General features: G+C 42.5%; 2 protein-coding genes and 1 long non-coding RNA gene across 4 annotated transcripts; 2 read left to right on the plus strand and 1 right to left on the minus strand.

The window, feature by feature from the left end:
* Positions 1-61: 61 nt before the first annotated feature.
* LOC308335855 (uncharacterized protein) lies at positions 62-3135 on the plus strand (the record flags this gene model as incomplete). Its single annotated transcript, XM_080793073.1, has 3 exons — positions 62-596; positions 1965-2664; positions 2798-3135. The coding sequence occupies exons 1-3, from the start codon at positions 90-92 to the stop codon at positions 3133-3135; spliced, it is 1545 nt and encodes a 514-aa protein (XP_080649199.1). The 5' UTR covers positions 62-89.
* Positions 3136-3293: 158 nt separating this feature from the next.
* On the plus strand, positions 3294-8123 carry LOC308335607 (uncharacterized protein). 2 transcript variants are annotated; one of them, XM_080792704.1, is made up of 8 exons: positions 3294-3442; positions 3648-3724; positions 3820-3864; positions 4524-4648; positions 5008-6206; positions 6384-6514; positions 6636-6837; positions 7121-8123. In XM_080792704.1, the coding sequence occupies exons 4-5, from the start codon at positions 4576-4578 to the stop codon at positions 5961-5963; spliced, it is 1029 nt and encodes a 342-aa protein (XP_080648830.1). In that variant the 5' UTR covers positions 3294-3442; positions 3648-3724; positions 3820-3864; positions 4524-4575; the 3' UTR covers positions 5964-6206; positions 6384-6514; positions 6636-6837; positions 7121-8123. The 2 variants fall into 2 exon arrangements, with proteins under 2 accessions (XP_080648830.1, XP_080648831.1); XM_080792705.1 differs by having other exon boundaries at positions 6639-6837.
* Positions 8124-8728: 605 nt separating this feature from the next.
* Positions 8729-11272, minus strand: LOC308335187. Its single transcript, XR_013965995.1, has 3 exons — positions 10817-11272; positions 10447-10526; positions 8729-9965 (listed from the first exon to the last, which is right to left on the minus strand). It is a non-coding gene; the product is annotated as an uncharacterized lncRNA (long non-coding RNA).
* Positions 11273-11914: the final 642 nt, after the last annotated feature.

The following is an 11914-nucleotide window of genomic DNA, read 5'->3' on the forward strand; positions in this document are numbered from 1 at the left end:
CTACGTGACGTTTGTTTGGATGCGACTACAGGATGTAAACATGTAGTCCACTGCATTTCACAGAACAACTTGTTGCTAAAAAAGTTATCATGGATGTCGGAGATTTGTGTCGTTTTTGTAACGCCAATCTGCGCATAAAAGGTACTATTACGAATTCAAAGAATATATTTGTTAGTACTAAGCCTGTAAAAAGTGTTAACGAACGCCTGATAGCGTTAGGTTTAACACTGTTTAAAGACCCCGCCGTATCGTCTCGGATGTGTAAGCCATGTATTACATTGCTTCAAAGAATGGAAGTCGTTTATCCCATTTTCCGGCGCTGGCAAAAAGAGGACAAAGACAGAAGACCTGCAGAAACGGCTACCGCTACAGCAGAAACGGCTACAGCAGAACCACGGACGCCACCTGAGGAAACTGGACCGAGGACAGATAAACGTTACAGAGAGCCTACGCCTTCTAAAACACCACGGCGGATTAAAAAACCTCGCACTCCATCTCACACTTACACCCCTACATCGACTGATTCCCCAACAACCCCTTCTCGTAGGCTGTCTAAACCATCAACTGGGATGCCCGTACGGCGAAGCCTATTAGAGGTAAATTCATATTGTGAAACTATTTCTAATTGTGTCTAACCTAATGCTGCCAACTCGCGCTAATCCAGCTGCGCTGCTGCAATTGTATACATATGCTCATTCTATAGCAGTTCATTAAAAAAATATAACCATCTTAACATTAATGACTGAACATTGCTTTTCAGGCCGTGACCCCCCAAAATAATCATATTTGAACTAGGGACACCCTAGATAAATATTGTGAAAATAGCTGATCTACAAGCTCATAACGTGTGAGCTTGTAGTTTGGCTATTTTCAATGTTTTGCCTCTTTCTTATATCATTTGACAATTTGGCCAATGTTTGACCAGTTTGTATAGTATAGTTTGTTGAATACTTTTGATGCAGTAATGGTAAAACAAAAATAGATATTAAAAAGGTCTTGAAAGTTCTAAATTGTCACTTGCACTGTCGATTGAAAAAATCAGGTTGAGAACCACTGCTCATCTTTTGATCTGATAAGCACACTTGGCTCAGGGCATGAGCTTTGAAAGGGTCTCAAATAACAGCAGGCTGGGGGGGGGGGGGGGGGGGGGGGGGCTGTCCCCCCAATCCTGCCTGTTCTCACTTACTTCACGAATCTCTTCCAAGCAGGCCTGGTAACTCACAGCTTTTAAAATATACTACACTGGTTAATGACTTTTCAAAGGAAATGTGACTAGGCAGGCTGTCATTAGCTAATATTCCCTCTCCATGGACATAATATTTGGCTGATGCTACTATAATGTGACATATTTTATCTTGGTTATCTGGCAGGGTCTAATCTCCCTTTACATCTCACAGCCCATCCTCCCTCCAACTCTACCTACAGAGGGGGGAGGTGTGAAGACAGGCAGATGTTAAATGAGTCACATGGTGTCAGAAACAATACATAGATACATGATACAATACATGAAATAGACCTGTAACACCAAACAGCCATTCTCCCTCCCTAACCGACATTCTAATATACAGTGGGACTTACCACCTACCTCTTGTGTGTATAATTTAAACTAATTGCACACGAATAAATTGCATATTTATTCCAGCATCTTTGCATGCTGCAATATTGTCTTATTTGCACAGTTTATATACTGATACTGGATTTTTATATACTGTTACTGTACTGTATATCTATATCTGTGCATAGTAGCAAATATTTATGTTGGCCTCTGTTCAGCTTTGTTGTCATGGTTTGTATCAGTTTTCTGTCTCAGTGCATTGAGAGTAACAAAAATAATGATTATAATTCCTTTTAAGTGAGCACGTATTAGGCCAATAATCATAAATCAGATCATGATCCATTATCTTTAGAAATGCATAGTCACAGTTATGATTATTTAATAATAACCCCCTTTGTTTTTCTTTCAGGTTACTATCAGGGGTAGAACAACAGTGTGTGACAACTACACAGCAGGGATTGTCGAACACCTCACCTTGGAGAATTGGACAACAGCAGCCAATCTGATTGTCAGACACCAAGAACTGTTTGGAGAACTTAAGAACAATCTCCTACAATTGATAGAGGATGAGAGCAAAAAACTGTGTAGTCCCTCCCAGGGTTGTATGTTGTGGCGGTCATCGGCAGATGATTTGAAGGCATTTTCATTCGCCCAGTTGCTGTCAGATCTCCAGTCTACGTCACCTTTCATATTTTCTATATTTAATCAAATCACCAAACAGTCTCCCCATGTCACCTGTGCTGCTGCTGCAATAGCTCTGAGAGGCAGGGAACCACGCTTGTCAGCCTTTGCATATTATGTGGACAGTGTTCTACTGTATGGAGGGGCAAAGAAGGCAGTTTTTAAAAGGCTCAGCAAACTGGGTATAACCACAACGCACACCAACGCTGTGAAAAAGCTCACCGAATTGGCAAAGACCTGCGGCCAGGAATTTCACCTACTGAAAGTAGCAAGTGAAATCACTACCGACAGAGTGGAGCAAATCAGCTTCACAGACACTGCTGAAGGCGGAGGTGCTATGGCTGCTGAAACAAGCCCACTGAGTGACACAGCGAGTGCAAGGGACCTGGATGAAGCTATCCTCAGCTTTGATCTGTCTGTCTTCTCAGGTTAGAAGGGCTATTCTTTTTGTTGATCATTGTTTATTTTGTCGCTGCATAAGTGTTTATCCTTTAATGTTATGAGTCCATTTATGTGTTAACACATTTTTATTCTGTGTGTGTGTGTGTGTGTGTTATACAGATGAAACCACCCAAAGCACCATGGAGAACACCATCGCTGCGCAGGGAGGTGCTGTTCTGGCCGGCAGTGTCTTGCCGCTAGGACGATCACAACCAACACCACCACCCACATATTCCATCATATTTGACAATCTGGATTTCTTCATCCGCCCACACCACCAGTCTACCAGGCAAGCAAACAAATCCATCCACTGGGTTCACCACATGGCTGTAGAAGACAGAGTGCCCATAACCCATCTCAGCAGGGACAAGCCAACTCAGCCAATTATGGACTATGACATTGGGAACTCCCTTCCTGGTCCTGAGATCCAAGCCCATATGCGACGAGAGTTTGTTTGATTACATGCTGCAGGTGCCCCACAGGCCTTATTAAGTTTTGAAATAAGGAAAATATATAATTTACTTACATATGCATCTGAAGGGAAGGGTTTTGATAAATCTAGTAAGTCTACTTGATGTTTCATGTAGGTATGTGCCAAAGGCCCCACATGGACTGGAAAGTGTTTTTGTAGGTGGGGACAGACTGACAGAGGGGAACAGTCGGAACATCCAGTTGTCCTATGCCGAAGGAGAGAGCAGGGAAGACAGACTGGAAGGCCTTGTCTTCAAGTTTGAGGATTGGCATGCAATCCGGAACCTGTTTGAGGTGGGTGAACTCACTCAATGTTTGACCTCAAACAGTTTATTCACAACAGTATGGACTAGCAGCCAATTACTGTACCACTTCCCCTGAAAACAAAGTTTGGACTAACTTGACTTATCTATGCTATCATGCTAATTATCATGACAATAATATTTCCTCCTAAATGAAATTGTTTGCTTACTGTACTACAACATCATTTGGATTTTAGATCTATCATCTGGTCTTTTACAAGGAGGATTCAGCCAGAGATCATGGGACACTGTTTTCAAATATGAACAGGTTGAGGTAAAAAAGAAATGTTCAAAGTGTTCTGTTCTGTTTTTATATATACATATTCTGATTCTAAGAGCCTTGTTAACTATTTTCCAAATCTTTTGCAGAGATGTTCTTTGTGATGAACTCCAGCCACCATGAATTACGGCTTGGTACTTTATCATTACGACTTACTGTGCTCTTTAGCGCCTGGGGAAATCCAGTCCAGCCAGCATGAATTCAGGCTTGGTACTGCTGGGGGGAGGGGAGGGGGGGCTGACTACTAACGACTGACGACTGATGATTTCTGACTTCATGAGCGATGACCCGGTTTGTGTTTGTATTGTCTGTATATATTTATGTGTGTTTGTGTTCATGTGATTTCAACCTTTCAATCGACTATACAGCCCCATACCGACTTCACTGACAACCTTTAACCCATCTTACCCTCCCAGTCCCCCAGATCCACCTAAACTTGCCTTTTCTATACCCCCAAGTCTAACTCCTTTCCCATCCACTGCTGTCTGTCTGTCTCATGTTTTGTCAACTGTTTGTTTGACTAACATTGTCTCCTTATAGTGTACTTTGTAGCCGCTTTGAATTATTGAAAAGTGGTATACAAGTAATTAACTAATTGTTGTTAATTCTGTTAATATTGTCATTGTTTGTTATCATTATGTAATACTTTACTAATATATGTGGGTCCTGTAACTGTTAAGTAACTCCTGCCACCACGATTTTGTCTGGTGATCCCCTAAATGTCGTCATCATCCTCAGCAATTATTATTCTTTGCCTCCTTCCCCTTTTTTTACTTCTCATATTTTTTTGCAGTTGCAGCAATGCAAAAAAAGGTCCTCATGCTGCGTTCAACGCATATAAAGACATGGTGAAAAAGGACACTGCTGCTCTGTTCCTGGCTGCCACAATGGAGCACTTTGGACTGAACAATGTCACAGGTACACAATTGATTGTCACTGATTATGGTCACATAGTAGTTGTCGACATTATTATATATTATTTCAAAACATTTCAATTATGAATGTGAAAATGTTTGACAAGGATATCTATTCTTTTGTCAGACACATTTCAGATAAAACTCCTATTCGCCAGACACTCTGTAGTAGATTTTATAATTTTTGTGTTTGAAATCTATCGTCAACTTTCCCATTTCACCAGCACTTGGCTGATGCAAATTTCCTGGGCATCTCAATTTCTTTTTTGAATTGTAGTTTAAATGTCATGGCTCTTTTTACTTTTCTATTGCTTCCACAACTACGTTATAGTAATTCTTGTTCATTTAAATATGTCTCAACAGATGTGCCAGAGGACTTCATCCCCAAGGACATCAGGTCTGGCTCACCAGATGTGAAAAGGAGCTGGTTGCATAAAGCCGTGACCCAAATTGTGGACCGGTTTGTCATGTTTAATGACATCTCAGACACTGTGACCGGTATCCGACAATGTGCCAGTGATCGTCCTCTACTGGGGAAGGAGCTCCAATGCCGCATGCCAAGTTGTCCCAAAACCTACAAGTACAGCAAGGCCAGGGAGAACCACGAGCATAAAATTCACGGCTTAACTGTGCCTACAATGAGTGTGCCAGAGCCAGTCATGCCTAGTTCCGTGGACCACAAACGACAGCACACAGAAGCAAGACTCAGCTTTGGCTTCATGCTGTCCAACATGCAGGATGCAGTGAAGGAGGGAGATGGAGAGAGGTTACTGAGGATGTACTCTGTAGCATTGCTATTCTACAAGGCCTATGGTCATACCCAATACTCCTACAGTACACTCCTGCTGACCGTGCAGGTCAACGCCACTCTCTCCCCTCGCCTAGCACACAGTCTGACCTGGAACAGGTTCTGGAATGGGAGCGGAGGGAAGGGCAAGAATATTTCTCTTGATTTGCATCTGGAACACCTTAACAATTTCTTGAAATCGTTCCTTAAGCGCACAGGCCCAAACATGACTGAGAAAGCAGCAGACAGGATCAGCAAGTCCATTGGGGTTCTGAAGGACATGATGGACATCACAGACACTGAGCTGGACGTATCGAAGTCCAGCGGCATCCATCATGCCCGTGACCAGACTGACGACATTCTAGCACTTGTTGAGGTTCTCAGAGAGGCCGAGCTGTTCAAAAACCAACCAGGCAGACAGTTCACAGCCTTCCCCAAGTTCAACAGAAACCTGCTTGCAAAACTGAAGCACAGCGAGGTGTGCAGTTGGATGAGGTCAAAGCTGAAGGAGTGGAAGGGTGTCCCTATTTGAACAATGACAGCATAGACTCAGAGACTTACTTCCGACTACATAAGTGTGGGACACAGACAACACCGCGAACTGAGAATTATTTTTCTCTCCCTCCCGCTCCACCTTTTCAAAACCAACTTTATACCATGGACTGTGACATTGGGAACTCCCTTCCTGGTCCTGAGATCCAAGCCCATATCTGCTGTAGTGGCTAGTCACATCCCTCACCAATTTTCAGACACAATGTCAAAGGCCTCCACCCATGTAAGTATTAAATGACTTACACTACAACTGTCAGTTTTCCAACGTGAACAAGTTGTGGTAAAAAAATAAGAAAAGTGTTCTGTTTTATATATACTGTACATATTCTGAATCAAAGAGCCTTGTTAACTATTTTCCAAATGTTTTGCTCCACCTTTTCAAAACCCACACACTTCACAGGTCCGTCGCTGCACCTCGATGACGTCACCCCCTGGTCCAGAGAGCCTGCCCAAGAACACACAAGAGCCAACTCTCCAACATCCCGAAAACAACGTTTCCCCTCTTGCACGCATAGATAGAATAGAATACTGGTATAGTCCCCACTCCTTTTGGGGTCTTATTTTTGTCACATTATTATATATATGTATGTGTATATATATATATATATATGCACAAAGGTGAAATTCATCCTCTTCTTTTTACACATCCTAGAAGAGTCTTGCTCAAGGAAACGCACATCGACACATTGCCTGGCCTGGAATCCTACGCAGTAGCGACGTCCATCATGGTTCCCCCAAGAATATCTGCTCCAATCCAGCACAACTCTGCATATTCACAGCAGTAACGGCTCTACAGCTGGGTCAACCAAGGGCTCTGGCTTCCCAGGCGGGCTCAGTAACCACTCAGCTATGGGGTATGCAATTCATATTTCAACACTATTCATACTGCCCCGTGTGTTGCCTTGTTTTCACTATGCCGTCTGAACAATATTTTCATCAAAGGTTCAGTTTTAATGTCACCATCCATGTAATCATAACAGTAAAACATGTTTACACTTTATTCACTAATCCCGTATCAACCTCAGTGGATACACATACCCTCAGCTAATAACAGCTTCAGCTTGAATGAAGCCTTTGTCTTCCATTGACAAACATGACCATTTTTTTATGACCCCCCCCATTTCTCTCCCTCTGCAGCCGCAGTAGATGCCACAGCCAGTCATCATTACATGGCTTCCACCCCTACCCAGCAACGACAGGGCCTTCCACAGCAACAACAAGTCTGCACTGTCGCAACGCATTTTTAAGTATGCAAAAACGGCAAAAATAATCTCAGGGTTTTTTGTGTTAAATCCAGTAATGTTATTGAGAAAAATGTTGCTTTTTAAAAGCCATGCAACCCATTTAGACCGGGAAATAATCTGTAATTTTTAGATTTATTTGGCTATTCAAAAATAGCAGATCTACAAGCTCATAGCACGGCAGCGAGTGCCACGCTATAAACTTGTATATCTGCTATTTTTGAATAGCCAAAGTATAAAATATCGATTATAAAGTGGTTACACGGTTCCCGGTTTGAATGGGTTAAGCTATAGCTATGGTGAGTTTGAACTTAGTGAGACTGCAACTGGCTCCTAGCACCACAGGAAGTCATTCCTGCCTGTGTTCACCAAACTCTCCTTTCAGCGTTAAAGCGTTTTACTGAGTCTGAGTCAGTCAATAATATAGCCTTGTAGTCTTTAAACATGCCCACGATACACTTTAGATAACGTATATCTGATTGTGCTATAAAAGTCTGCAATAACTGCTGCCAAGTAGCCAAAAATTGTGCAATAATTCACTGTTTATATTCATCAATGACTGCCGAGTGTGACCGTGGATCAGGCCTCTTCATGGAGCCCACCAGAAGTGTGACCTGGACCCGATGTGGACCAGACCACTCCACGGATCCCACCTGCCTATTTCTCTGTCTTTTTTTCTCTCTGTCTATCTCTCTCTCTCTCTACCCCCCCCCCTCCGACACGGTCGAGGCAGATGGCCGCCCACCCTAGAGTCGGGTTCTGCCTGACGTTTCTTCCTAAAGTGGAGTTTTTCGTTACCATTGTCGCAATATTGCTTGCTCTGGGTGGATCTTTGTTGGTTGTAAAGTGTCTTGAGACAACTTGTGATTTGACACTATAATAAAATTGAATTGAATTGACCAAGGGCATCTTATTTTTCTCATTTGTCACCACACATTGCAGGATGTAAGAAAATATGTATCTCGAATTTGCACTTAACAAAGGGTACTTGAAAAGGATATGAGAATGCATAGTTGGGACCTTATTGAATATAGGCTACGCACGTATTGTTTTTATGATCCTGTTATATATATTGTTGTGATTTTCCCCTACCTAAGTATGCTCAACTATAGCATTTACTGTTTTTATAAATACATTTTTCATTTGCCTCACTTGTTCATGTTTACTTTGTAAAACTACATAACATGTTTCTAAAGTATCAAAGCTGGATCCCATGTGTTAAATTGCAAATTGATCAATGCCTCTAGCCGAATGATTTGAAACAATCAATTTGAGAGTCATCATGCATAGTGAAAAGGGTGACATACAGTACCAGGACAGATGTACATTTTTACTTATTTTGTGATAAACGGTTCTTAATCAAAGTGAAATTTGCATACCTGGAAAATAAACACCAGATTTTTTGAAGTGACAAACTTTTAATAACTTTTATGTTCAAATTACATACAAAACCATTTTAATCATGAGCATTCAGTCAACTGAATATTCCACAGCTCGAGTTGACAACCAATCTGAATCTTATAATAGCCTTTAATGGCCAACTGCTTATTCGTCAGACGATTCTGAGCTGCTGTGCTGTGTTCCCATCTCAAAGTCGTCCTCATCTTCATCAAAATAGCCTGTATAATTGATGTCTGGCTCAGTGAAGCTATCCTCTTGATAAGGCTCTACATCGTCAATGTCACCAAAGACTTCATTGATGATTAGCAGAATTTCTCTTGCATGTTTTTTTCTGAATACAGGAAGGTTTCTAAGAATGTAGGACAAGTCAAATATGTGTGTGCCGTGTTCTACTACTGCATCTATGAGCTCAGCACTGAAACCAGTACATGCTGACTTGCTAGTGTAGACATGTGCTGTGTCTTTTTCTAAACAAACCATATACTCCTCTAACATTTCCCGGATAAGAGATTTGTCCTCTTGTGTTACCACTCGACATTTCCCTTGCATGGCAACATCTTGTTCTATTACCTCATGTTTGGGGATAGGCTCGTAACACTCTTCACCTGCACATGAACATACAGAGTGGCAATAGCTGCAGCAGACATGCCCTGGCTCTACACTTGTTGGCTGGTTTTCAAAATGACTGTACAGTGCTTTTCTAAAGCAGCTCTTAGTGCCAGTGTGTATCAGTTCTTTCACTTCTGGACCAGCCCTTTCAGGTTTTTTGATAGCATACAAAATTGCATGTGACTGCAACCCATTTCTGCCAGCCCTTCCAACTTTTTGAACAATGTCTTCAACATCCTCTGGCAAACCATACATTAGAACATGAGAAACATTAGGGAAATTCAAGCCCATCCCAAGAGCTGTTGTTGCAACAACCACTCTGCAGCTCCCCTCTCCACTAAAGGAGGCCAAAACTCTGTCTTTGTACTTTGACAGTGTATTGCTGTGGAAGATTCCTATAAGGTGGTTCTCAGCCTTCTGATCCTGGTCTTTGTTAACCCAAGCATCTTCTCCCAATTCTGCTTTAAGATAGGTGAACACTCTCCCAAGTGACTTCAGTGCTCTGCAATAGATTATAATGGGAGACATTGATAGACCCTTATCTTTGACCTCCTTTACCACCCAGTCCATACAGTTCAAGTTATCGGCAGGAACCCGAATCAGTCCCAGTCTGATGTTTCTCCTGTTTGGGCTAACAGTCACGAGAGTTGCCTCCTCCATATCCAGCATCCTGGTCACACGGCCTCTGTTCTTGTTATCAGCCGATGCTGTCAACGCTAACACAGGTAAACCTGAAAGACAAGTGCACATGTATCAGCAAACAAGAATTAATGAAGAACTGTATGCTACACTTTCTATAGCGTTGTAAAGGGGAAATAATTAGGTTATTTATGTTATCGGTAGCTTCAGCTAAAGACTGACGTTTCCATATATCATAATGTATTTTCTTTAAATGACAAATAACTATACTTGGACAGCACCAACTTCTATGATCTGCTCCTGTAGTGTATACACCCCTCCCCCTAATCAGGCTATAGAGGGGGTTTATCCTCCCCAAGTTGCCAGCACAACACAGCCCTCCCCCTAACCTTAAAAAAAGGGGGATTAACCTAACCAGGTTGCCAGCCCAATGCACACACAAAAGAAACAGCCCCCCCAACATTCCCCCCTCAGTTAGCAGCACAATGCAGCCCCCCTTCCAAACACAATCAATGCCCCTTTTCTGGATTGATATTAATTAATCATGTAGCATTACTGTGTTTCAAAACTCACCTTCTTTGACTAGGGATCTTAGTTCATTCAGCCTGGAAAAGGCTTCTCTGAAGGCTGGCTTCCCGTTTGCTCCCAGCCCCCTGGTTGAAAGAAAAAGACATCCTAAATTGAGTCTAGGTAGCAGCAATAGTAACGTGCATAGTTGCATTACAGCAATACAGTAACAGTAAGATCTGTTTAACATTTGGTCTGTTTGTGTGTGTTAGCTTATTGTTTACAATATAATATTTGACATAAATGTTACAACACTTCGTCTTGGAACTACTGTAGCCGTATTTAGAAACACGCTGCTCTGTTACTGTTTTGTTTTACAGTTTAATGTGTAGTGTAACAATTACACTATACAGCCATTTAACGGTGTTTAGCTTACCATTTGTATGCGACGTGAACTTCATCGACGACAATGCCAAGTAGGTTTTCACGATACACTTGTGATGAAAGCATATCACGCCATTTATCGCTAAGTAACCAAGATTCCGGGCTGCCAAAGACCAGCTGACATCGGCCGTCGAGGATGTCGGCGTGTGCTGCATTATCTACGAGTTGCGCAGCATAGAGTCCAAGATTCGTAGCCTCTTTGATTTGATCTGCTACGAGGGCAGTCAAAGGAGAAACGACGATCAATATAGGCTTCGGCGTCCCCAGTTCTTTCACTACCAGTGGAGCTAGTTGGTAAATTAAACTCTTGCCGAAGCCAGTCGGGAGGAGCGCAAAAACATCTTTTCCACGCAAAAAAGCCTTCAGTGCCATACTTTGCTCTTCTTTCAACGAAGAAATATTGTCCAGTTGAGAAATAACTGATGTTATTGCAGCTTCTATCGTCATATCGCTCATGGTAGCGGCCATGTTGACTAGTGAATAAGTGAAACAACTACAACAACACAGCAGCTTCTATATACCGTCACATCCGCTTTTGCACATATCCCGCCTTTAGCTCACGCTGATTGGTTCGGTACGAAGCTGATCTGTCTCAGGCTCAACTCTGTCGGAAGTCCCAGATGAGTGTTGTGTTGGGGAATATGTTTCCTCAATACCGCCCTCATCTGGCAGCGTCAGGTTACCTGGAGGCTAGAGGCCCGTTTCAATTGTAACGATTGAAATATATATATGGCAGAAAAAGTGCCCCTCTGGGCTAGGGGTGCAACGGTTTTCAACCGAAAACCGAACCGTTCGGTTCCACATACACGGTTCAATGCGCTCTAATGAACCGCGCTATTTCGGTTTGCATTAATTCATTTATTACAGCTGCGAAGAATGTATTTCTCGGTCACACACTGGCCTACTTAGAAGTCTAGCACTCTATCGGTCACACACCGTCCTACTAAGAAGTCTAGCACTCTTTCGGTCACAGAAGTGTAGCACTCTGTCGGCCCACCCCCTACACACACACACACACACACACACACACACACACAGAGAGAGAGACGGCATGATGAGGAGAATCCAGCACTCGTCTTTAAACGTCGTT

This window comes from Protomyctophum bolini (genome assembly GCF_963924005.1).
Source record: "Protomyctophum bolini genome assembly, chromosome: 20".
Classification (NCBI taxonomy): Eukaryota; Metazoa; Chordata; class Actinopteri; order Myctophiformes; family Myctophidae; genus Protomyctophum; species Protomyctophum bolini.